The sequence below is a fragment of the Antrostomus carolinensis genome, unplaced genomic scaffold, assembly GCF_000700745.2.
Source record: "Antrostomus carolinensis isolate BGI_N321 unplaced genomic scaffold, ASM70074v2 scaffold15039, whole genome shotgun sequence".
Classification (NCBI taxonomy): Eukaryota; Metazoa; Chordata; class Aves; order Caprimulgiformes; family Caprimulgidae; genus Antrostomus; species Antrostomus carolinensis.
In genome coordinates this window covers 7,266-34,069 of record NW_010340786.1, presented here as the reverse complement: position 1 = coordinate 34,069, position 26,804 = coordinate 7,266, and the positions used below count along the sequence as shown (strand labels likewise).

Sequence of the window (26,804 nt, the reverse complement as noted above, 5' to 3'; positions counted from 1 at the left end):
GAGGGTGGACCAGTGCTCAGGTGTGAAGCAGACAGATAGCTGGAACGAAAAGGTTTTATGGCAGGGGAAGAGAGAGAAGACAAGTTCAGACTGATGAGCAAAACAGTCTTGTTCTCCTCGACTCTGCTGTTACCTGTGCTGCTTCTGATTCCTGTGGTCTTCCCAGAGGAAGCATCAGAGGCTGCCTAGCACACAGGAGAAGCACAAAAGGAGAGTGGGGACGTGGCTTGTGGGGGGTAAGAGAGGCGCTTAAATGAGGAAGCGGAGAGGCTGGTGTGGGGTCCCGCAGGCTGAAGGTGGATTGAGCAGTTCTCTTCTGGGAGGCCAACAGTTTTGCATGGTGGACTGTGCAATAGCCAGCGAATGTGCCTGGGCATGTTAATTTTACTAGTGCAGATTGCCAGTAGGATCTAGGCATTTGGATCCAACTTGTGCACAACGTGCTTTCCTCTGTTTCATTTCAAGCCCTTGTACTCGTGCTTTCTGTGGTGAGGTTTTTCAAGGAAGAGAGCAGAGCACTATGATGTTGCTTAACTGTGTTCTTGTGGCTGCCCATGGTGCTGAAGAAGGTCAAGAGAGATAAATCAGTGTTGATTCTCTTGTGTCTGTGGTTTCTAGACCTGCCAGACCTAAAAATTAGGAGCAAGGGTACTGAAAAACACTGTAAATTTTCTTCTTGTCTCTGAAAACACCATCCTCTCCTGATGACATGAAAGGACTTGTCCTCAAGTGTCCTCTTTCTTGTACTTCGATTATTCTAAACTGAAGAAATTCTGTGTGATTTTGAGAGGTGCAACAAGGACAAAGCTTCCGCTAAAAGCATGATGACTAAGAGAGATGGAGGCTGCGTGATGAATGCAGGATCGAGTCAATGTGCCTTGATTTCGAATTGCTTAATGCTATTTGGCTGGATAAAATTTCACTTCATGGGCATAATGGGCATTGAAACTCCTCTTTCTGAGGGATGCAAAACATGCCTTTTCATCTTCCTGTACATGGAGCAAGGGGAACCTGGTTGCAGCTTTTTTCCCCTCTCTCTGCGCTTGGTCCTGCTAGTGAGACTGCAATGTAAGTGTGTTTCTGGGGACTGCTGCTTGGTACACCTGCGGTCTGTCCTTCAACCCACTCCATCATGGCATGAGAGAAAACCATGCATGTGCAAAAAGGCAAAATTATTTACTACTAAGTTCTTCTGCTGGAAATTTAATTGCCCGTGGGCCTGGATGATATGCCTCTGATCACCCTGGGGTCTTCTCTTTTATGGTCTTTTTGTATCGTTTATTTCTGTCCATATCTGGAAATCTTTCTTGCAGTGGGAGCAGCTGGGATGGGTTCATACAGCTGGGGAGGCTCCTGTGCCCACCCAGCCCCCTGCAGATCATGTGTGAGCACTGTGCAGGGGGGCGCAGCCTCAAGCTGGCAAGCAAAATTGCAGCAGACAGGGGTGCAGGAACAGGGTGTTTTCTGCAGTTGGTCTTTGTCCAGGAGGTAGCATCCTTTTTTTATTCTTATTTTCTTCCAGAGAGTCCTAAAATGTTAGAATGGAGGTGGCAGAGCTTATAGAGCTTTTCTTGTTTAGTGTTCGTTGACCCAGCAATGAAGTTAGTTGTCCAAAGACCCTGGTAGGGATGGGGATCCCAAGATGAGGTCTGTACATTTACTGTACCTTCTCATAATGCCACCATCTTTCTCTGGAAAGAAAAGAAAAGGTATCAATGGTCTGCATGCATCAAGATGAAAGTGAAAGTAAAAATAAATGTCACCTTGTTTTCTTTTTGTGCTAAAGAGTACACTTGCATAATGATCTGTGAGCTAGCCAAACCTACCAAAGAAACATATTTTCATGCATGTGAGCATGCAAAATATACATGAGATCTAATGTGCTTCTCTGTTGAAGGAGGTGCGAATAGTCTGAGGGGAGAACCTCCGAAGTCACTTAATTAGTATTTACTAGTCAACTTTGGTTTATCTAGTGAATTCCTTGCTTTCTCTCTCTTTTCCTTGCTCTTCATTTGTACCTCATTTTATATAGAGGTCGAAATGTGTTTTCCATTCAAAAAAATAAATAAGCCTTTTGAGGAATTGTTTTGCTGAAATACAATTATTTTTTTAATAGGAAGACAAGAAATTTTGAACTGTTTTAATAAAGGAAGCATAATTTAATGAGCATTGCTTAGTAACCTACAGTTATTTTTTAGAGAAATTCAGAATTTTAATTATTGAAAAATTAGCTGTTGTGGAATTCTCTTTTTGGCAGCAATTTAACAGAGATACGGTCAGTTGTTTTTACTCCATTTAAATGAGAATTTATCATGGAAGGGTAAAAGAATGTGCTTCCTTCCTAACTGTACATTTTTACTTCAGTAATCTTTATGGTTCATTCCTTACATCTTGTTTAAAAACAGACTGATCAAAACAGTAATGATCAATGAAAAATATTTATATGAAACGTAACAAATATGGAAATTGTTAAACTTTAATAAATTTAATGGCGTTTAATGTTTGCTGACAAATCTTATGCGATAAATTGCACCTTTAAAAGAAGTAATTTTGGATATAGAAATAATAATATAAGAAAGCTATTGTTTTGGAACAAATCTCAAAAAGGGAGATCTTAAAGTGAAAGTGGCTCGCTGGTTTCTTAGCAGCTTTCAAAATGGCAGTAATGTAACTTACATGCGAAAATATGCAAATTGTTTAAAAGATGAGTACAGAATTCTAGATTTCTTGTATAATTCCCTTAATCATCTTTCTGTTCACATGACAAATATACTGCTTCCCCAAAAAGCAACAAAAAAAAGAAAGAAACCTCTCTTAAAAAACAAGAAATTAAAGTTTAAATCCAGGAAGTAAATATTATCCAGTGCTCCCTGTAGCTGATTAATGAATTACCTGTACCTTTCAGGAAACTATTTATTTTGAAAGTATAACATTAGAGTGCTTACACTTTTGTTACTAGGCCCAGTATTGTGCCACGTGTGAAGGTCTGATGTCATTATCCAAAACCAAATCAATGGAGACCACATTCACTGATTTCTAAAATAAGAGAATTGAGAGAAATCATAAGGAACCTTGTTTCAGGCACCCTTCAGAAACAGGGTGTCTGCCACATTGTGGTCACGCACAATATTAAATAGAAATACTTTGCTGTGCTTTTCTTTCATTATATCAAACTTGAGATCGGAACGGACGATGGGAAAGTGACTGTGTGGATGAGCTGCCAAAAGTCCACAGTTTTCAAAGGAATAGAGTATAATTACAAAAATTTGCACAGAGTGCTGAGGCTAGTGTATCCACTTAGTGGTCATTTATGGCCTTTATCTCCAGGGACATACGTTTCCTGACCTGGGGAGCCAGAGGCAGGAGAATGGGGACAGAGGCAGAGTGAGTTCCGCCAATTCCACATTCAGGTGCAAGTACTTTCCTTGACAGCAAGTAGGAATATTGCTTTAGGTAGGGCAGGTTGTTGGTTGATTCACTCATGTTGACTGGTCCACCATGAGAATTACTTTGCTTTTTCTTTTCGTGCTTTGGGTCTGGGGTTCCTTTGCCTGCTTTCCAATTAAAAAGGAGACTTAAATTTTTATGACCAGGCACCTCTCTTCTGAAATGGTGACTATAGAAATGGGACCACAACTTCTCGTTCTCCAATGATATGATAAGCTGACCTATTTTGTCAGGTCAGCTTTACAGTAGACTATGGGCAAGGAATTCTGGTAAGAAATCAATTATTGGTCATAGGTTTCTTTTTGAGATGGCTATTTGCATGGTTAATTTGGATAAGAAATATGCAGCTTTTTTTGGTTTTTTTGTTTTTTTTTTTTAAATAATGCCTATTGTACTGGAATTGTAGACTACAGTTAGACCTGCAAAAATACTGTGGACCATTTCTTATCAATGCCTGCAGAGAAAGAGAAGCTGAGAAAGGGATAGTTGCACACCAGATAAAACCAGAGATGGGGTTATCTCCTTGTTGTTACTCCCAGTGATTTGCTCTGTGTTCATAAGGATGTCATTTTATCCAGCTTATTTATCACGAGACACAAAATTATTGTATATGTTGCTTATAGTATGCTGTGGTATTCTTGAGAAGGTATTATCCTTACAAAGACTTATGGTTATTGCATCCTTCTGCTTGCAAAGAGTCAAATCAATGATGTACAATGTCAATTCTTTTTTCAGATATGGCAATGTGGAGGAAGTCTTGAGATCCACCCCTGCTCACATGTAGGTCACGTTTTCCCCAAACAAGCTCCTTACTCACGGTCTAAAGCTTTGGCAAACAGTGTGCGTGCAGCTGAAGTGTGGATGGATGGATATAAAGAACTTTATTACCACCGAAACCCACATGCTCGTCTGGTGAGTTCAAGTCCATTGTTCTTGGAATTTCAACCGGAGTTTGTTTTCAATGAAATAACTATTAATTTAGCTGAAATTTAACATGAAGTGCTTTTTATGTTTGTTTCTTATTTCTTCTGAAACTTTTGCCCAAATGTAGAATAAATGTATATATAGTTAATTTTTAATTCCTTGGAAAAAATCAGAAGTTCTGTAACATTTGTGTCAATATTAAATGATTTAATGAATAAATGAAAGAATAAAGTTAAGCAAGGTGACCCAAGCAAGGAGGAGCTGTTTAGCCTGAAATGTATGCTTCTGTGAAGCAGCTGATACAGGATTCTATGAATAAAAGAATTACAGAAGAGGCACATAATTGACGAATGCTAATTGACAAGGTTCAATAGACAGTTGATCTTTAGGTGAACAGCATGGTAACAATCTTTAGCAAAATTACGTATCTTGTGATAATTGTGAAATTTTGAACTGATCTAAGACAACATGGATTTTTCCGTTTGACTTACTGCCGCACAATGTTTGATTAAAAAAAACCCCAAAAAATCATCGATATCACAAGGATTAAATTAATTAAAGTCAGTCCTGGGAACTCAGATGAACATGGTCCTAATAAAATGTTTAAGTGTCAGTTCTGGTTTGTTTTATTGTTTTTTGGTTTTGTTTTTGTTTTTTTCTTTTAAATTTAAAACTTTTATTTTCTGTGAGATCATTTATTTGCAGAACTTTTCCAGAGATAACTACTGTGAAAACTGAGTAAGTCATAAGAGGAAAGCAGTGTGCAAATTCATAGCTTGAATATATTTATTGTGAGGGGCCTGTAGGGTAGAAGACAATAGCACTGAAATATCCTCACAATGTCTAGAAATGACTTATATGAACCTTTGGCACAAAGTTCAAAATTCAGGCCTAAAAGAAATCACTCTCTACTGTTGCTTGTTTCTGGAGGTGCTTAATCTCCCCAGGCACTTTGCTTTGCACAGGAAGTTTTCCAAGTGCTGGCTTTCTGGTTTTGTGCATGGAGAGAACTGCCCTGCTGGGCACCCACCTCTGGCTGTGCTGGACCAGAGCTTATGGACCAGGCAGGGGGACAGGGAGCTCCCCACATGTCTGAGTGGCCCAGCCCAATAGACATGCCAGGGGAAAAAACGCTCTTGAAACCATTACGCTTTTAAAAGATACGCTGGAGGATGCTGGGGAAGCTGAATTTAGTTAGCTTCCATCTTGTGTTCCTTCGGATTAAACTGGGTAATTACATTATTATAGTCTACACATTTGTAATAATTGTTTTACTTTAACATCATAAAAGCCATTTAAGTTTTATTATTAGAGTCTGACTTTGAGAGGAATACAGGTTTTGTGTCTCTGAAGACAGGAGCTCACAGGCAATGTCAGGCTGAGTCTGCTTGTCATACGCAAAAAGAGCAATAAATGCTTACAGTTTTTCTTGTGAAGTTCTGTGCAGCTGATGTCTGTGATGACAGAACTTTAACTTTAAAGGATATTTGTGTGTTAATACTAGAAGTTTTGCATATTGGCTTAGTGTAACACAGCCTTTTTTTGCATGTATCAAAGCTGCCGCCAGTGTGTTCTGGTTTCCATAATACTCTGCACCACTTATTGTAGCGGTTGGGTTCAGACCCTTTACTTCGGAAGAAGTATATTCAGCTCCCTAGCATAATGGAAAATGATTGGTGCTGTGGCTGCAGAATTTGGTTCCATAAAGTTTTGCTTCAAAACTAATGTTCAGATCTCAGAGCTAATTTGTCATGCTGTTCGTTTATTCAAGCAGGCATCTCTGCCTCTGCTTTACGTCTGCTTTGTGTTTTCAGTGATATTTCCACAGCTTTGAGAAATGCAAATATATTTGTGCTTTGATGAAAGTGCGTGTCAAGTGACCTGTAAAAGTCTGGAGGCTGCAAACTGTATCTCATGCCTGACTGTCTGAAGTCCCTAGACAATATAGATTTTTTTTTTTTTTTGAAGACAGACATGAAAAGATGTGAACCCTGCTCCAATCTATAGACAGGGAAAAGTCTTCAATGAAAGTTTTTCTCTGGAGGTTTAAGATTTCATACTTCCCACCCTCCAAAACTATGAAGTTCAAAGGAAACATTAGCAGATTTTACAAATTTCACCAGTTAAGTTTAAAACTCTCTGTACATGTAATTTGCAAATGGGTGGTGGAATAATTTAAAATTCTCAAGAATCATTCATTGCTTTTGAGATTTTCAATTATCCAGCTAAAGGAAGTTTTATTTTCCAATATGCCTTCTCAGTTCCCAGCAATCTGTATTCAAGGCCTTCCTTACTTGTGGATTTGGGGAGTTTTCTCAGGCAAACTGTCTTCTAGAATATTTTAAAGTTTCATGTGCATCATTCAAATTCTTTTTTTCATCAACATTTAATAAATGTAAGGATAATGAAATCAAATCCAGCACCCAAACATGGGGATTTTTGCTGGCCAAAAGTCCTACTCATCACTTTAGCATACGGTTCTTAATAATGTATACAGATAGTTTAAAAGAGAGCATCTGTTCTGGTTGAGGTTTTTTTAATCTTTTTTTTTTTTTTTTTTCTTTAAGGAACCATATGGAGATGTGACAGAAAGGAGACTCCTTCGAGAGAAGCTGAAATGTAAGGACTTCAAATGGTTCTTGGAGAACGTGTACCCAGAGCTTCATGTACCTGAGGACAGACCGGGCCTCTTTGGAATGGTACGTGGCTACTGAGAAGGGGCCTTCTCGCAGTTCTCTGAGCTCTCCTGTTAACTCAGTATTAAAGTATTTTTATACCAAAATCAGTTTGGGATTTTGGTAGAATCTGGATAGCACTGGTAGGCTTCAAAATGTGATTTCTGTCAGAATCTTTATTCTGTGAGAGAGTAGGAGAAGAGGTAACGTTGCCATGAATTACACCTTCTAAGTAACATCTTGGGAGTATTGAAGGCAGCAAAGGATGGCTTTTTTTGTTTCTTGAAATGTTGCATAGCAAAAAAAGAGAGCACCAAAGTGTTTTATTTTTTAGTTGCCGACTTGAAAACAGAAATAATGTGCTTTGAAACATGTATTTGCACATTTTATCTGATGAAAACTATGATGCTGTGATAATGGGGAAGAGAGCTGGTGCTATGTGCTCCCAGATCATACAGCATTCTGCATGTCAAAACCAACATGTTAATTTTTAATCTGGAGGTCACTTTAGACCAGCATAGGTTCACAAGCAGTTTTCATTGGTTCAATATCAGAATCCTCTTCTCCTTTTTTAAGAGTTGACAACTTCCTATGCTATTTGAAGCTTACAAATAAATATAAACTATAACACCATGTGTAGCACGTTACCGTAATCTCATTTGGAAGGGATGAAGGCAGAGATGATGCAGGAAATACCTGCTTCCTCTGAAATATCAGCAGATATCTGTTGTGTGTCTTACTAGGAAGACAAGACTTCCCCTTCCTGCTAGGCAATTGTGTATGAAATGTCTTCTCGATTACCAGTGCCACGTTGACTTAGAAGTACTTTTGCTGGTAACTCGATCGCTCTGCAGATCTAGCTAAACTGCGTTCCCACGCTGCTGCATCACATCCATCCCTTGTCACAACAGTCTTGTCTTGCTGCCATCTGTGCTTCAGTTAGTCTCTGCTGGATCTCCTTCAGCGGAGGAAAAAACACGATCACTGTGGTTGTACAAAACACACAGGAACCAAGTCTACCTGCAGTCTTCCCTAATAACTTTGTTACCTGTTGAATAAGAAAGATCCCAATATGGAAACACTAGGGTTTCCCATAGGGAGCTGTATTTCCCCTGGAGAGCTGTAGGAGCAGCAAAACCCTTAGGAGCCTCTTAGAGAGCAGCCGCCCTCCTCCATGTGTCTTGGAGCTCGCACTTGAGTTGGTATCTCTGTGAGGTCACTGACATGACCTCAGTACCCACCATTATCTGCTACCTTGAATGGACCCCAGTACCACATTGGTTTGTTTTTTGTTGTTTTGTGCTGGATCGCTGACTGACAAGGTCAGAGAGAGTTGGAGCAACAAGGTATTGTCAGACTTACCTTCCAGGAGGATTTCAGGAACCCTACCCTCTCCTCTACATCCATCCTTCACCCTCCAAAAGAAAGCCTACACTGGTGGTGGTGATAGCACTTCGGCCTCCTGGGGAGGAGAAGGGATTTGTGCAGTTTCTTTCATGATTTAACTGCACGTCATGCTCAGGAAAGGTGTTGACAATACCTAGAAATAATAATGGTTGTTCAGAGCTGCTTGAGTTATCTACGGTGTAATTTAGGAATGCTCTATATATTTCTCTAAAAACAATTCTTAAATGCTGTCATCTAGTTGTGAGCATGATAAGAATACGCCATTTTTTTTGGCAGGGAGAATTTAAAATGTTATTAAAATACAGTTATACTCAAAGAAAGTGATGGTGCAAAAATGACACCTACTGATTCAACTGATTTGTGGATATTGAGTCCCATCTGCTAATTCTACTGAATCATTGATCATGTTCTTTATTCCTGCCTGAGCCATGTAGTGCTTTCCCGGTTCACAAAAATACTGTGTTGGCTTTGTTTACAGCTTGGTTTGGGTGAGGTTATTTAATGGTTCAAAGAGATTGCAAAGGGATATGGGGATTTCTCCCTCCCTTGAAAATCTTTACACTGACGTTGAAAAAAATCTTCCCAAGATTACTCATAAGTCAGCCATATGTTATTGAAATAAATGTAAGATTTATTGAGCAGCACTCAGTGCCATGCACTGACAATTAAATAGTTGTGCTAATTTTTTTTTCCTGATACACAGATAAATTTTTAATATCTGTACTTGGTTGTCTAAAAGGTTAGCTGCCTAAAACTTTATTTAAACATATAGTATTTTGAATATTTTTGCCTGAGCTATGTTTGCATTCTTATAAACTGCCTGAGGCCTAGAAATGAAGGAAATAAATCTTACTAGTAAAATTAGTACACTTTATACTGAAGTTATATAGCATCAATAAATCTGAAATGCCACAATGCTGATTTCACTCAGTACTCTGAACAGAATCACACTTTGAGAAGAGGTACTATCAATATTACAAATGTTCTCATTCATAAAATGTTGTGGGTTTTTGTTGTTGTTTTTTTTTTTTTTAACTTAAGTCAGATTTTTCCATAAAAGTTTGAGTACTGGAACAGTGAAGTAAAGCTGAAAACCTAAAATTTCCAACATTAAGACTACAGAGGCCATTATGAGATGAAATTTTGGAAAATATTTAAATTGCTGTATGAGATAGCAGTATTAGATAGAAAGATGGACAACTTTAAAAATGGATAAACATGGACAACTTAATAAATTTCCACAACTTCAGCAGCTATTCCCTTTTTTTCCATAGCATTTTTGTAGGAGCACATCATAAGTCCCTATTTGCTATTTTAATGAAAGAGCAAAGAAAGTTCGGAGACATTAATCCACCTTCCTGTCTGAGCTCCTAGTACTGTTCTGTGCAGTGGTGTGTTAAAGCAAGGTGAACCAGAAGCTCCAAGAGCTCTGAATGAGAGTGCATTAAGTTTCTTCTCAGGGTACCTCAGCTAGCAGGGTAGGGGCGCAGGCAATCTTATATCTATATCTAACATGGACCTGTTAGAACGAGTCCAGAGAAGGCCACGAGGATGATCCATGGGCTGGAGCACCTCTCCTATGAGGACAGGCTGAGAGAGTTGGGGCTGTTCAGCCTGGAAAAGAGAAGGCTCCAGGGAGATCTTATAGTGGCCTTCCAGTAGCTGAAGGGGGCCTACAAGAAAGCTGGGGAAGGACTTTTTACAAGGCAAGTAGTGATAGAACAAGGGGAAATGGCTCTAAACTGGAAGAGGGCAGGTTTAGATTAGATATTAGGAAGAAATTCTTCACTGTGAGGGTGGTGAGACACTGAGGCCCTTCAAAGCTGAGAGACAACTTTTCCCTTTTTCAGTTTGGAGTAGATTATGGGTTTATCTATTTGGTGCATCTGTACTGCAAAATAATGCATGGGGGTATGTTCTACAGTAGTTATGGTTACATGAAAGGTTACATCTTTCTGCCAGTTTATATACACTTTCCCAAACTCACATTACAGAAAGGGACAGTTCTTTTAAGATTTTCCCATGAGGAAATTAAATCCTAGAACCTTGTGTCTGTTCCTATTCCAATATTTTATCTATGTTTTCTGATTTAGTGAAATATGTCCCTGCCTGTGGCAGGGGGGTTGGACTAGATGGTCTTTAAAGATACCTTCCAGCCCAAGCCATTCTGTGGTTGTATGATTCTGTCTCCTTGCTTGGCTCAAGCAGCTGCCATTTTTAAGCCATACAGTGCCTTGGGCAGCTGTACAAGCAGCATGTTTCTGGTCCTTGGGCTCCATGTAGCTTTGGAACTTTGTTTCAGACATGCAGTAAACATTTTGACCTTGAAGTGGTTTTTTTTGTTTGTTTGGTTTTGTTGAGTTTGTTTGTTTGGTTTGGTTTTTTTTTGTACAGGAGTTGAGGTGAAGCTGGTAGGCACTTAGTAGGTTAAAATAAGATGTCAGTGTTTCTGGAAAGGCTGATAATCCCTTTTAGGTTCTTGTGTAGAGCACTGATACCTCTCTTTTTCTGGTATAGCATCTGATTTGGCCATCCTTGAATATGGACTTAACCAGTGTGCTGTACTTGTGCTTCAGCGGGTGTGAAATCTTAAAAAGGCGTGAACCCCAGGTCTGTGCGCTGTGCAGATTGCCCACCTAGATAGCTCAGACTAGGCCTGCTTACAGAACTTAGCTGACCTGGGGGGGGATGGTGTGGGCACAGTAATATTAGTACTGTGACATGGTTGTGCTGTGCAGCTAGGTGAAGATGGGGAACTGGGCAGTGCTGTGATTTCTTCATGTTACTGGTGGCTGTGGAAATGCACGGCTGCACAGTTACAGTCAGGGTTCCTCTGCCCTTTAAGGTGTACTAAATACAACTATCATTCAGGGTGCTTATCTGAGGATAAGATGATGGCCAGTCAGTGAATTTGGCTTTTGAATTTGGCATCCAGATTGTTTTTAAAAGATCAGGTTGACATAAAAATCAGGATTTCATCTCTCCTTTTCTGTAAGTTTGATCACTTGGCAGTGAGACCATATTAGGTTCTGATACGAGAAGTTTTTCTTTGTTCTTCATCAGTTTCTAGCTGATTTTTCTTCCAACTGAATGTGAAGCAACTAAGCTGATAGATGTCTGTTGTGACTATGTAGCCAATGGCTCATTTCACCACCTAGCTTTCAAGGCATCTGCAACTGACTGAATCAGTTGGGAGATCAAAAACTTCGATTTTTCTGTTGGCGGCTTCCTTCCACCTTTTCCCCAAAGACCATCTTGTCTTTCATGAACTTACAAATGCTTAGCCATAATTTTCTTTTAATTTAGACCAGATATAACCTTAAACAAAAAAAACCCAAAACAAAACAAAAAAACCAGGAAGATTTTAAGCCTTTAAAACTGTGAAGAATTTTGTTTTGCTGTGAAATGAAAGAGACCATTTTGTAAATTACCTAAATAACACATTATATATGTGGACAGGGTTACAGAAGAAGAGAGCTTAGCTATGTGGCTCAAGTTATGTAACCAAAAAGACTATTGCATGTCTGATGTTACAAGTTCTCAGAGGTATCATGCTCCAAAACAGCCTTCTCTAGGGTATACCTCTAATACTGCATTATAATACAATTTGTAGAGCTGACACTTGAGATTGAATTGGTACCCAAGGTTATGGCTGACTAGACCTGGAGATCTGATGCCCATCACAGGAAAATATGCACCACTCCGTTGGCTGTACAGCCTCTGAAAGCTTGAGACAGACTTTTTTAAAGAAAGTGGGAGAAATTAAAGTGTTTAATACTAATCTTAAGTGAACACACCATCACTTGAGGTGTCCTTGTATGTTCTTGAGCCTCCCAGGGTGATCTGGACTTGCTGGGGTGAGCAACTGAATTCCAGCAGCAGTGTCTTGTCAATTCCTTCAAAGGATCTTAGTCATCAACATTGCATACCCATTTCAGCATTGCACTTAGTTAAGAGAAATCTGAGGATACTCACAATCTTTTTTTCCAAAAAGGGTGATATGAAAATGGCATACACCCAGTAAAATCATTCCCTGAGACTGCTCAGATTACTTTTGAGGTAAAAGCTCACACCTGGTCAGAACCATGAAGCTATTGGCTTGCTACAGATTCATGTCTTACTGTGTACCACAGTATCATCTGCCCATACCACTAATGCATCAGCACCAATGGCACCATGTCGGAATAAAGAGGATTCTGATCTATTTTGTGGATGAAGAGAAAGGTTGGCTGCGCTCCACTGCCTGTATTTATCAAATAATGTAATGAAGTTTTAATGTCAAAAATCTGTTGTTGATGCTTTGGTTACAGTTATATGAAATGGATTTTATCTTTTTTTTAAAAAAAAATCAAAGAATTATTTACAGAATGCCATCTGTACTGTGTTGTTTTATGCAAGTGTCCAGATGTTAGGAAACAACAGATTTAAAATTCTCCCAGAAGCAAAGTGTGAAGGTCTGAGGTGAATATCTCAGTAGTTGCTGCTTAGTACCTGTCGCAGTCTCCAAGCAGAATGGTAATTAAATGGCATTGTAGAATACACCTGCAATGCTTCAATAGAAGGCAAACGTTGCAGAAAGACACAGCCAGTAATCCTGCATGGGCAGAACTTTTTAGAACTAAACTATGTGTTTCAATCGCAAGGTGATCAACATTTTTTCTTGCTTCTGTTTCTCTAATGCAGCGTTTTGCAAAAGAATTAAGGTAAGTCACAGAGAAAATTTTGTTCTTATTGCATGACTTGTTTATGGTGGATAAGATAGCTTCAGAAATGAATGGATGATTACTGTTTTGATAGAGCTGTTGCACATAAAAGAAACTGTATTCTCGTTCTCATTTAACAAGAGAAAAATGTAACTTTCACAAATTCTCTCATACTTTTTTCTGCCTTGAAACAGAGGAAGGATTTTTTTTTTTTTTTTGCATAAATGGTGCTGCAATCTTATTTTAAAATCTGATTATTTTCAAATCTTTGTAATTTCAGATCAGATAATTTAACAGCTTAGTATCGCTATTCCCACAAATTAGGTCTTGAATATCTATTAGACTTCCTGATGAAGTGTGGGTATAAAAGAACATCTACCCATGTCTGATTAAACAAACTAAAATTGAAATATGGACTGTGTATGTTTAGGAATATGTCTGCACGTATCACAAGCATTTATGGATGAAAGAGAAAAATGAGAGAACATATGTGGTAGCACACTGGGAGTACAGGCTCAGATTTAAACCATCTGAAACAAAGCTGAAGTTAGAGATCTTTTACACAGCTTTTGTTTTGTTGTCTGTATTTGGGCATTGTGTAACATGCGTAGGAGAGTTACAGGAGGTCTGGTGGTGTGTGACATTTTAAAATAGGTTATTTAACATTCCAGGCCACGAAAGGGAGCATGTGCTCGGGCACACACTGGCAGCTGACAGCGAAGAGCGCACGCTCAGAGTGGTAGCGAAGGCGTTGGGTTGTCTGGAAGGGCACCATGGAAAAGTGCTTTGCTACATTTATCTTCCCTTGGAGCCAGTAGACAGTCAGGCAAAGTCATACGATGTTAAACATACTAATGAGAGACCCTCTGATCTGAGGACAGCCACTGACAAGAACTGAAATCAGTTTGTGTTTTTAAAGATACAATTCCCATTTTTGAGTGGCTGTGACTTTTAAGTTGACATTTCTTGATATAGAATGTAGAAACAGGAGAAGCTTATTGCTTGGTTTATGTAGTTCCATGTTAATATTTAAAATAATCTGTAAAAGACACTTTTCTTTCCTGTTTTTGTAAGTGCAATTCTTGCCTACTCTTACGAAGCTAAACAAAATGTCGTCTTCTGACAGCTCAGGGAGGGCTGCAGGGGTCTAGTGCCTTCCTATCAAACCAAGCAACACTTTCTGTGGAAAGGCTGTCCAGGGGGTTTCTTTTGCTTCTGGTAAACTTGGGCACTAAAACTAAGGATGAATTTTATCACACACCAAATTCAGTTGTTAATTTATCCTGTACTGAAAAATTAAACGAAATGCATAGCGGAAGCATGCTCAGAGAGGAATTAAGAGGCAAAGCCTGTATGGGTAGGGCTTCAGCCCTACATGTATGCATTTGGCTTCAACAGGAGAGCCTCACAGTCCCAGCAGCCCTGCAAGGGGCCCCAAGCCGTGGCAGCTCAGTGGTCCTCCCCAGCCCCCCAGTGTGTTGCTGTTGCCTTGGGCCGGCAGCCCAGGCATGCAGAGCGCCGAGAGCCTGGCTGCTTTTTTCAGCAGGAGTGGGCACAAAGCAGTGGAAAGAAGACTTCGAGTAGCAATAAAAGTAGAAGTTGGGAAAGCAAAATATATGTAGAACAGAAGTATTTAATTTTCCAACTTGTGTGGTTTGCTCTGTGGTGGGTTTGGGTCCTGAGGGGTTTGTCTCATTTGTTTGGATTTAGCCTTCTGCAATCCCTTCGTGTCCCTTCATTCTCCACATTAAGAACTGAGGATACAATTATCACGACAAGGGAAGAACGGTGAAATTCCACCTTGCTGAAGTGACTCTTCTGAGATTTACTCCACTTATTCTTTTTGTCTGTGGTGTAATTACATACAGTAACTCATTTGGCACTCAGCTTGAACCTGTGTTTACAGAACCTGTTTTGCTCTGTGTGATTTTAAATCTGGTTAAGTGGCTAATACTAGAAGTCAATAATTGTTATGGCATTGTTTTACTTATTTTCAGTTACTTTTGCCTCCTGAATACTTAAATGCAAATTCTTGTTAATTAGCCTGATGTTTTTAAAATCAGGCAACTTAATATTTTAAAATTTAATTTTCAAGTGATGCACCTATTGTGTCAGAGACCAGCAGCACTAGTAAAGAACACTTAATATCACACCTAGTGTCTCTTTCCAAAGATAATCTTACACACTTCCATGATTTCTGGTCTTAAAATCTGTCTGCTTGTTCAACCTCAAGAGGGTACTGGAGTCCTTTCGAGAACAAATCCTTCTTATGTCTCCATTTGACAAACTGAGAAACGTATGTAGTCTTCTTTTCATAAGGAAATTAAACAAGTAGATCCTTGGGGGAAAAAAAGACACAGCAGACTCTTTGTTTCTGCATGAGTTGCTGGCTTGTTGGGTTTCAACACAGCTTTACATAGTTCCATACTACTTCATTTGCAAATGCACTGGAACACGGTGTCATTCCTAGGGGAAGCCATTGTGTCTGTTTGCTTCAACGCCCAAAGTCAAGATGATTCCAACAGTTTTATTTCACGTTAGTCAGAGAGATGTTGCCATTGGATCCATTTGATCTATTCCAGTTAATTTACACCAGCTCTGGGATATAAAGCTCACAGCTCAGCAGAATGGGTGTAAAGTGACTACAGCATACCTTCCTTACTTTAGATTAATGTTTTACAATATTCTTTTGTTTTGATTAGCTGAAGAATAGAGGAATGGCAAACTTCTGTTTTGATTATAATCCTACAAATGAACATCAAGTAACTGGGCACAGGATCATACTGTACCCATGTCATGGCATGGGACAAAATCAGGTAAGATTAATGTTTTACCTTCATTTTGACTAACGATATGGTTGTAATGTGAAAAAGCGTGGTAATGGCATTGCAGTGGGGCTGATAGTGTGTTGCCACACTGGGGTGATGTTAGATCTAATTTTGATTCTTGTACTGAATGCTTTTGATTTTGATGTATCTTCAGGTCAGATTTTCTTCATTCTGAAGACGTCTACCCAGACCAGGGAACTTAACACATACCTTAATTATGCCTTTCCACAGGGCTCATTAGCAGAGGTTAATAGCACAGCAGTGCAGTTACAGTGCTTATAGGCCAGTGTTTGCTCATCTCCAGCTGGTCTTGGGCAGCATCTGCCATCAGACCAGCATCTTGCATCTTGGGCAGACCAGCACATCTCTGAGCTTTTGTCTGTGTCTCCGAAGCCCTTAATAATGTTGCAGTCCTCACCTAGTTCTGTCTGTGTCTGCCATTGTGCCTCTTCCTCTTGGTGCTTGTCTAATTGCACAAGAAGTTTTGGACAGCATCTTCTCATGTACTCCTCTCTACAGAATGTCCTCCTGGGCTTGGGCCCCAGAATCCTGGAGAGCAGAGTCTCCTCTAACATTTTCATTCTTGCTCTCTTGGTTTTAACTTCTGAAGCTGAAAGTGCTTGCTGGTGTCTTTCTCTATGCTGATTGAAACCGTGTGCAGCAGTGGTTAGTTATCATACCCATAAAGCTCTCTGCTGTGATAAAAGTGCTGGGGGGCACCATGTATGGATCTACAATGGCTGTTTTGCATGGTGTGAGTGGTCACCTTCTAGAATTGAGATTTGGTGTTTGATGTGTGGCATGTAACATGTACTTACCTATCTAGCTTGATTTTTGGCTACTAACCCAGATTGGACTATATGGCATGCTCCTAGTGGGGATGGGTGGAGAAATATCGAGGTTCTTGTTGAGAGTAAGTACATAACCCTATGACAGTTTGGGTGGCTTGACTGTTCAGGGTTTTTTAAGAAAATTAATCCAAACATATAGTTAGGAAAGGGAAAACAATTTTGGAAGAGGACCAGAGATGTGGCAGATAAGCAGTGTATCCATTATCTTGCTGAACTCTGCTTTAAAAATATATAAAGGCTTGAGAAGTGAAAAACAAGTCTGTATTGAAGAGAAAGCTTCTAATATGAATTGCATTTTAAATAAGAAAAGGAAAACAAAACAACAATCTGAGCACTGTGCTTCGGATCTTAAAAGGAAGTAGATTTGTTTCTGACAGCGTTTATTACCTTAAGCATCAGAACTATTACTTAGTATTATTTATTAGTTTATGCCTATTTCATGTCTTAACTTCCCTAATGTTTCTGTCCTGGAGGCCAAGATACAGGTGAGGACAGGAGGAGAATCCTGCATTGTAAAAGTGAAAGGATCTTGATACTGAAGATATATGTCAAGCACACTAAGCCACCGCTCACCAACCCATTTTACTCCCTCTGTTCAGCTCCATGCCCAAGTTAACATAGTTAAGCCAATTCTTTATGAGGAAGAGTCGATTGCTTTTGTAGATTAAGAAGTATTTCATGTATGGGATTACATGCTTACACGCTAAAGATATTTATAATTTTTTTTCCTTGTATTACAGATTACACAGAGGAAAGGGGTTGAATCTTTTTGTATTTCTCTGAGGGGAAAAAAATATTTAAGTTTTATCCCTTTCACTAAGAAAAAATACATAGGCTAAAAGGTGAAAGCAAAAGAGAAGTATAATTCAGAGATGAATTTTCATGAGATGACATTTTTACGGTTATCCTTTGTTTATCTAGCGCTAAAGGATTAACTGAATTTACTGCAGAGATATCACATCACTGGATATTAATGCTCTCACGTCTCCACTGGTGGTGCGATGCATCCGCGTACCCGCGAGAGCAGCCAGCGGATCTGTGGGAGCAGCGATGCTCTTGGAGCTGTGCAATGAGCGCTCCCTCTGCAGGCATCTGGGGAGCAGGAGGAAGGAGAAATGCAGAAACTCCCTGACTGCAGTATAAGCTGATAAAATAAGATACAGAGTGACACAAGAGAATTGCAGAGCCTGAGGAGGGAAGACCAAGCACAGGGAATGGACAAAACAATGTTAGTGAAATGGGCAGAAGGCGTGGGAGGGCTGACAGAAGCCAGGGAAAGGGGGCCAAGGAGACAGAGGGCAGAAGTAGTTTGGGATGGAGGTAGGTCCACAGGTGAGGAGCCACATGTGTGGCAGAGGAAGGGGTAGTTAGGAGCTACAGGGAGGGAGCGTGAAACAAGCAGAGTCACTGGAGACCCCTTTAGTGGACAGGGGCAGGGGGACTGAACATGGGAGCAGAAATACCAGTTAGCAAATGAAGGCATGAGTAGGGGTGACAGGTAATAGTTGTAAGAGAAGTGGACAGCAGGAAGACTATGGGTGGGGGAACAGAGGGAGGCTAAAATAAGATGTAGAAGCACAGATGAGATGGGAAATGGAACTCAGGATTGCTAAACTTGCACCTCCTTTTTTCTGGCTATCAAATAGCTGTGAAACCTACCAGCAGGACATCTCTCTCCATTTCCTTTCCATCCCCTTGCCATTTTCACAGTCCTTCTTAAAAGGTAACAGGCTGCTTATGGTGGTGTGAATTCCTTAGCGCAGTTGGCAGGTGACAGTGGCAGGACCAAAACAGTCAAATATCCCACATATATATCCACTGCTGTCACCATCAGTCCCATCAGCTGACAAGGTTGATCATCCTCTAGTTATATCAACACTAAGGAAAGCAAGGCACTTCACCATAGAGTTTCAGAGATGTTTACTGGCAAGAGGCAGTGCTTAACTTCTGTTTTGTCCTTGGAAGGGAATCTGCCATCCTAATCCCAAGATATTCTGGCTGCTCTCCTCTGGTCTGCTCTCATCACTCCACTCATTATCTATATACAGCTTTAGCAGCAGACCCTCATTACAAAGCTTTGCTTCAGTCCCCTGTCCCACATGTCACAGACAGCTCCAGTTTCTCCACTCTATGCTATATAACACTTTCTTTTCCATGCTGACTGGCTCCCAGTCTTTCACTAATACCCCTTGCTTTGTCTGTCCCTCTCCCGCCAGTTACTACCCACACTAGATCACATTTTGCTCCTTTTGACACACCTTTCCTCTTTCATGGCTAGCTGTCATTTTTAATCCTCTAGCCTTCTCTTTCTCATCCCTTCATCCATTTGCAGAGTTTGTTCCACCACTCTTCACTTTCTTCCTCAAATAGTACTCACTGCTGCACATTCACACAGCCTCATGGTATAAAGGAATGAAGTTTTTATTCTCCAGAGTACAGCTCAGTAAAGTTATTCTCCAAAAACATCTTGGTAGGATTTAACATTAATGAAGGTTAACTTGGTCAGCCATATGTGTTTTACAGTCCAGTAACACCCATCCTCTGGCATGATGTGCCAGTGGCAGGTGGCTGTTCATGTAGGAGACAACTGCAAAAGCTCTTTGCACTGGAAGCAATTCTCCACTTAAAGTGACCTCTGAATATCTGTGTGCACTGTGCTGAGAGGAGAGAGCTCTGTGCTCTCAATTATTTATAAAGTCCAGCACCTGCTCCTATTTTATGTCTTAGTAAGTAAAACCACTCTTGGAAAACTGAGGTCCCTGGTAATTTGTATTTTCCTTGAATCCATGGCATAAGTGAGAGGATTCCCTTTAGTGCTGTTGAATTGCTGTTGTGTAAGCAGTGAGAAAGCTAACTGTGGCTTGTTTAAAATTAGCACGTTCATTATAGCAAGAAGGTGAGGGTACGACTGCAGTGGTAGGAGCTGAGTGTTTATGGAAGAGAGGCAGAAAATACACAAAACACTGGCTACTCGGTGCTTGCACCTCAGGCTGCTGGTGTTTTGTGGAAGTGTTTGCCCCAGTAGATGAGAATGAAAGGCTTTGAAATTCAACACCAGTGAAGCCCATTGCACTTGGTATGGCTGGGGAGCAGTGCAGAGGGGGCCAACGTGTGATGGCAGGAACCTGACCTGACACGGTAAGGGGATGGGAAGCCACTGAGCAGCCTGCTTTGTCTGACCCTACCCCCCCCAGTATTCCCATTTGCAGTAGATACATTTGAGGCAAATAGGGAGAGGAAAACAGAGTGCTTAGCAAAGCCCTCAGGTTTTCTATGAAAGGTGTATCAGACCTGGTAACCTCACTGCTGGTTCTCCTGCCCAGAAAGCACCTGTCAAGTGCAAACTTCTTCCTGCCTGCAGAAGAGTGGTACCCAGGCACAGAGAGGGATGACTGTGTGGTGAGATAGCAGTCAAAATCTGCCTCCATCCCTTGTACCAGAGAGCACTGATGCAGCTGGGGCGTGTCTCATAGATCGCCCAGAAGCGGTAGGCACCGAGTAAACGGCCTCATCAAGTTTCCCAGTAGCACTTAAGGGAATCTACTGATTCTCTGAAGGAAAAAAATGCAGTAAGGCTGTTAGTTACTGGGCCATGGATCAGTTTGAAAATGCTTCCTTTCTGCCCACAGAACCCACTGGGCAAGGAAGAGCACTAAAAAACACTTCACCATTTGAGAAGGAAGAAATTTACCTCCTGTATTACTGGAGCTTAAAAGCTCAAAGCCTAAAGTATTTATCCAATTTGAAACAGTGTAGGGTAAAGAACTGTAAAATGTTTGTTGGGCAAGGAGGCAGGAGTCCTTGGTTGTTAATGCTCTAACCCCAGTCCTTAATGTTATCCAGAAATTAACTGTTTTACTTGCTCTACTCCTCCAAAATCTGATGCAAGTCCTCAAGAGGCCATTCAGGAAAGATGTCAGTAGTAAGGAGAACTCTGACCTAGGAGCTGCTCTGTCTGCTCTTGATGCTTCTGGTACAATCAGCAGCTTGCAGGCTTTCACTGATATTGAATACAAATTGCTAAAAAAGTGTTACTATATCTTAAAAATCCACTAATGAGCAAGGCTCTAAATGTGACCTTGTAAAAGTGGCAGCTGTCCATCCAGACACAAATGAGGAAAGAAGCTTTTTCTTTATTCATGAGTGCCCTTCCAGCTCACTGTAGTGCCCAAAGTAGCAGGCTTTCCACGTGCCAATCAGATACTGGGAACTAAAGCCTGAAGGCCAGAGAATTTTACCCCTGCCTATTGGGGTAAATAATAATAATAATTTAAAAATTGGACCAATATACCACATTTGACTTTTGTTGATGATGAAACATTTCTGACATAAAGCAAATATTGTAAAGGTAGTGCAGCCTACATCATAGAAACAGTTCCTAGCAATAGGTTTCAAGGGGAAATCAAAGTCTCTTGGGTGTTATGTCAGCAGGTAGACTTCAAATTTGAAGTTGCTTTCTCAAAACAATCCCTTCCCTTTATGGTTTTACCACAAATGAATGATGTTAGTTCTGGGGAGGTCGCTTGCATCACTGCCCAGAGAAAAGCCATGGAGCTCCACAAGCTGATGCAGTGGACAACATTGGTCTGTGTACAGCTGCAACAGCCACCTTGGCAGAGAAATTCCTGATCATGATAAAAAGAGGTGCAGAGGAGGTTTAATGAAACAACTACCATCAGCCTAGTCTAGATCAGAGCTCTTAAAACTGGAAATGGATGACTACAGAATTTGTTATCACACAGTTCTGTTTACATTAAAACCCATTTCCAGTTTTTCTTTCAAGGTTAATTAGCCTTAGTGGTTGCTAAGGATGGATTTGTGGTACGTTCAAGCATATACATCATTTCTGAATTGGTACAGCCCCCTTCACAAAGCCTTATAGTGTCTTTCTCTAGGGGTGAAACAAAACAAAGGAGGATTCCTTCTCTCCCTCATCCTTTTTATTGCTTTCCACTAATGCAGCTATACTATTAGTAACAAACAATTTTCTGATGTGTATAAAACTCTCCTCTACCCTACTGAGTATAATCTAAATCAGATCTAAACACACATCTGTGCCCTATAGTAATCTAAATTATTTACAAGTATACTAAATACAAACAACTCTCAGAATCTGACATTCTTTAATGAAGTCCAAAACTTGGCAAGTGTCCATGATAAATATAAAAATTTTAAGGAAGTCTTCAACCATAACTACTACAAAAGCCAAGATGTTTTAGAGCATGTTCAGAACGCCTCTGTAGAATATTGTACAACAAACAAAGCCAGTAAATTGTGTTTAATAAAGTTCTGTTCATGTTTAAAAGCAGCTGTAGCTGATTTGCTCCAAATGATGTCTTAAAATGTTATATAATAAAGTGCTCATCACCATGCATCCTGAGTACTTTGTAACTGGAAATGAACCTTGACCAAAATGTGTTTGAACTATGCAGAAAGCAACTCCTTAATTAAAAGTAACATTGTTTTGTGACAACTAAATTAAGAAGGCATAATATCTGGCTGTAAACTACTTTCCATCCTGTTTTTAAGGGCGATCTAGAATGTGAAAGTAGAATATTACAGTCAAATTTTGTAAGCTCTTTAATGCTGGAACGTCTGTTTTCCAAGGCATTTATTCAGCAGTTCATACATTTTAAGTCCTACCAGAGTAAAGCAGTGCTGTGGTGAGATTGATTTTTCTATAAAATAGTAAGCAAACGGCAGCCGTTAAGGCTCCTTGAATATTTTTGGCAGAATTTCTCTCCACGATAGCAACTTTAATATGTGAACTTAATTATAGTGTCTTAGTATATGCTCCTTATAAATACTTTCTTGTGTACATATGAAATGGTTATTGTCCTTTGTTTCTTCTCTTGGGTTTGTAGTTTTTTGAGTACACATCCCATAATGAAATACGTTACAACACCCGACAGCCAGAAGTCTGTGCAGCAGTTGATTCAGGGACTGACTACTTGACAATGAACTTGTGTCTAGAAAATGTCCACAGTGTTCCTGAAAACCAGAAGTTTCTTTTCAGAGAGGTGAGTGTGCCTGCTTGGTTTTGGGTTTCGTTGTTTGGGAGTTGGAGGAGAATTGTTGGGGGATTTTGGGGGGGAAGAGGGTGGGTGGGAGAACTGTTGAATTTTTTCTTTTTATCTTTCTGCCCACACATCATGCAGGCCAGAATTTCAGCATAAATCTATGGGAGAAATGTTATCTTGACTTTTAATATCTGAACATGGAACAGTGTAGCAGCAGCTTGCAGGTAAAGAGTATGCCAGTCATAAAGAATAGGAAGATGAGAGGAAGTAAAGGACCCTTCTTAACCTCAAATGAGTTGGGAAGGTTGTCAGAGCTCTGTCTTCACCCTGTCCCCATCTAGGACTTTTTGTGTGCTGCTCGGTTCTCTCTCACACCCCACACCTACTGTCTTCTCCTGAGAACTGAGGTGCCTCCATACACCTTCCCCAGCCAGTCGTGTGGCTGGCTGACTTCTACCCTGCTTTCATTGACTTCTTTCATTTGCTGGTATTTATACCACCATGTATTCCTGATACTTCACATAACACCATTACTTTACACTATTTTGTGCTTTCGAGCAGCTGCAGCTTCTGCTCTGCAAACCATCTCTCTTAACCCTTGCTGTGAGCACCAGAAGTGCTCCCTGAGCTTTTCTGCAATGTAATGTGCAGTTGTGTAATTTAGTGCACCATCATCAGCTGCCTGGTGGAAAAGGACCTGGGGGTGTTGGTCCACAGCTAGCTAAATATGAGCCAGCAGTGTGCACAGGTGGCCAAGAAGGCCAACAGCACCCTGACCTGTATCAAAAATAGTGTCGCCAGGAGCACTAGGGAAGTGATTGTGCCCCTGTACTCAGTGTTGGTGAGGCCACAACTTGAGTACTGTGTGCAGTTTTGGACCCCTCACTAGACATTGAGGCTCTGGAGTGTGTCCAAAGAAGGGCAATGAAGCTGCTGAAGGGCCTGGAGCACAAGTCTTATGAGGAGCAGCTGTGGGAACTGGGGTTGTTTAGCCTGGAGAAAAAGAGGCTGAACTGAAAAAGAGACCTTATCACTTTCTACAACTATCTGAAAGGAGCATGTGGAGAGGTGGGGGTTGGTCTCTTCTCCCACATAACAAGCCATAAGACAAGAGGAAATGGCCTCAAGTTGCTCCAAGGGAGGTTTAGATTGGCTATTAAGAAGAATTTCTTCACAGAAAGGGTAGTCAAACATTGGAACAGGCTGCCCAGGGAAGTGGTGGAGTCACCATCCCTGGAGGTATTTAAAAGATGTGTAGATGTGGTGTTTAGGGACGTGGTTTTGTGGTAGACTTGGCAGTGCTGGGTTAATGGTTCGACTTGATGGTCTTGAAGGTCCTTTCCAACCTAAAAAATTCTATGATCAAAAAATACCTTCTGCCCTTCTCCTGCCCCTACACAGGACACATCTTACTAGCTATGGGGACTCAGAAGATCTGTACCTCTCCAAGCTTAATGCCTACTCCCAGAGGGGAGAAAAATACTGAGAAGTATATTAATACACTGAGAAGTATATTAATAAACAAAATGTGATTTTAGAAAACCTTGTGTTTAGTAGTTTTTAGTCTCTGAAGGAGTTCCTGGATGCCTAAGAGAAAATAAATTTGATGAAAAATAGTGGCCTTGGTCAGGTTCTAGAGTGTTATTTGGCTAAGAGAAAAAGTTACATAATGTATCAAAATGGTATATGTGTCTGCATAATGCATCTAAACTCTACAGGCTCCATGGCTGGCAAATTTCATGCTTGGATACTACCACCAGTGATAGGTGGGAGAGTAAATTCTAAAGAAAAATACGAAAACTACTGTCTGTTCACTAAATCTAGTGCAGACTGAAGCTCACAGTGATATTACTGAGTAAAACAAAGTATTTAAAAGTCTGACTTTATAAATGACGTTTCATTTCTAATGGTGACTTTTAACTAAATTTTTCAAGGTCATATGCATTAATCTCTAAGATTACATATATTGAATGAACCTCAGTCACTTCAGGAAATAATTAAGAAAACACGGTTTTGGAATACATCTGTTTCTGCTGCATTCTTAACCATTAACTTTTGAAATAGTTCTTAAAGTTTCAGATGCTAAATTCTCTTTCTTTCTCTTGATCCATTGTGTCTGTGTATGATTTGAATGTACTGCTCTGCATTAAATCAAAATCACCAGTCCTCACCTTTCAAGGCAAGTGATGGGTGAGGTGTCAGTACCACATTTCTCTTGCTTTGTATGGAGAAGTGTCAGACACTGGAAAAGCTGTCCTTATGGATGTAGCATAATCAAAAGATTTAAACAGCCTTCCCAGCAGCCTGGCAAGAACTAAGTTCTTATGGGTCACTGAGTCAAAAATGAGCGAGGCAGATATTGATTAGTTCACTCAAAAATTTGAATTATCGCAACGGAAACAGGAAAGCCATTCAGCAGCGATGTCTGTCAGCAAGTGCACGCCGCTGGGCACTGGGGCTGCGGCTCGAGGGGCAATTAGCGTAACATTCCTGATGATGGAAGAGCAGACTTTCAGAGGAGTCAGGCTTATGCTCAGAAACAAGGTGTTGGTGTTTTGAGGCTGTCAGAGGCTTTGGAAATGTTTACGTGTGGGAACGTCACCTGGGCAGGAAGGGTCTCGGAGCAGGGCGCTTCTCCACAACTGGACATGGCGCCTTTTTGCGGCTCACTGTCCTGGTTGACAGTGCTCCCGGATTGGAGCGGGTGATGCGAACTGGAGAGAAATGGTCCTGGAGACTCCTGTAGTAGGAGGGCCTGAGACCTCAAAACTATGTTCTCTGGGGAATCTGAAGCAAGCTATCATCAGACACATCTGCAGGCAAGGGGCATGCTTAGCTTATTTTGCCTTTTCCACTAAAAATACACCCTGTGAAGAAAGGAGAATTTTTTTTGCTAAAAATATATTCAACATGTACACTTTAACAACATTTACATTTTATTTGCAAGATGTGCAGTAAGTTGGTGAATTTGGGTAATGCATGCACTTGGCTTTTGTTTTTTCCGCGTATATTCTGGTGCAGTAACAAAAGGCAATGAAAGCGAATGAAATTGGCACATCCTTTGCAGGCACAAATCACTCTAAAGCAGTGTAATGTAAGTTTAAAAGCAGAATCTTTTGGTAAAGTATCAGAGATCCTCAAGGTAGGCGTTTTGGCTTCACTGCATGGCCCCACAAGAAAGATACATGCGATATTTATTTGTTACAAATGTTTTCTGTTACTTTTAAAATAGATGTGCCTGTAATTTTTAAGACCTGAAAAGCAAAAATTATTTCTGTCTTTTGTAGGACGGTACTTTGTTTCATCTACACACCCAGAAGTGCGTACAAGCAGAGTCAAACGCTTACAATGGTAACCCAGCACCGTTATTACGACCTTGTACTGACTCGGACTACCAAAAATGGTTCTTCAAAGAAAGAAGTTGATCCATGTGTCATCTAGGATATAGCTGAATAGGAGAATGTGCTTTTTCTAGTCAGCAGTTAGTCAGCCTTTTGAAAATCACATAAGTGATATATTTTTGTATGGAAAGAACTGTAATTAGTTTACAAGCCTTGGATTTTGTTTTCTGGAGCATTAAAAAGCACTAAGCATTGAGAGCTCCGTAATGTAAGTGCTGTGGTTCTATCATGCCACAGTATCTGCTCCTCTTCTCTTTATTTGGCAGCTACATAACTGCTTCTGAAGTGTCTTAGGTTCTTTTCACAAGTGACAATATATTTTTTTAATCTACTGTATGAAAGTAAGGCAGTCAAAATAATTGCACTAATGTTATTTGCCAGTAACTTAAAATGTTTATTTTTCTACTAAAACATTCTGCAGTTGAGCCTTTTAACAGATAGTAGTTAATAATTCTTCTTGTCTCTTAAATACCAAGAAGGTAAATGTAGGCCAGATTCTGCTCTAAGCGACTCCCACAAAATCCTCACTGGAGACAGTGTGGATTTGC

General features: G+C 40.3%; 1 protein-coding gene across 1 annotated transcript in view; it reads left to right on the top strand.

The window, feature by feature from the left end:
- Positions 1-26,591, top strand: part of GALNT12 (polypeptide N-acetylgalactosaminyltransferase 12) — a 35,833-nt gene extending 9,242 nt beyond the window's left edge. Inside the window, exons 6-10 of the mRNA XM_010176291.1 lie at positions 4,183-4,359; positions 6,939-7,070; positions 15,859-15,972; positions 22,700-22,855; positions 26,143-26,591. Coding sequence (XP_010174593.1) covers positions 4,183-4,359; positions 6,939-7,070; positions 15,859-15,972; positions 22,700-22,855; positions 26,143-26,280 — 717 coding nt within the window. The 3' untranslated portion in view covers positions 26,281-26,591. The remainder of the gene's footprint in view (positions 1-4,182; positions 4,360-6,938; positions 7,071-15,858; positions 15,973-22,699; positions 22,856-26,142) is intronic.
- Positions 26,592-26,804: the final 213 nt, after the last annotated feature.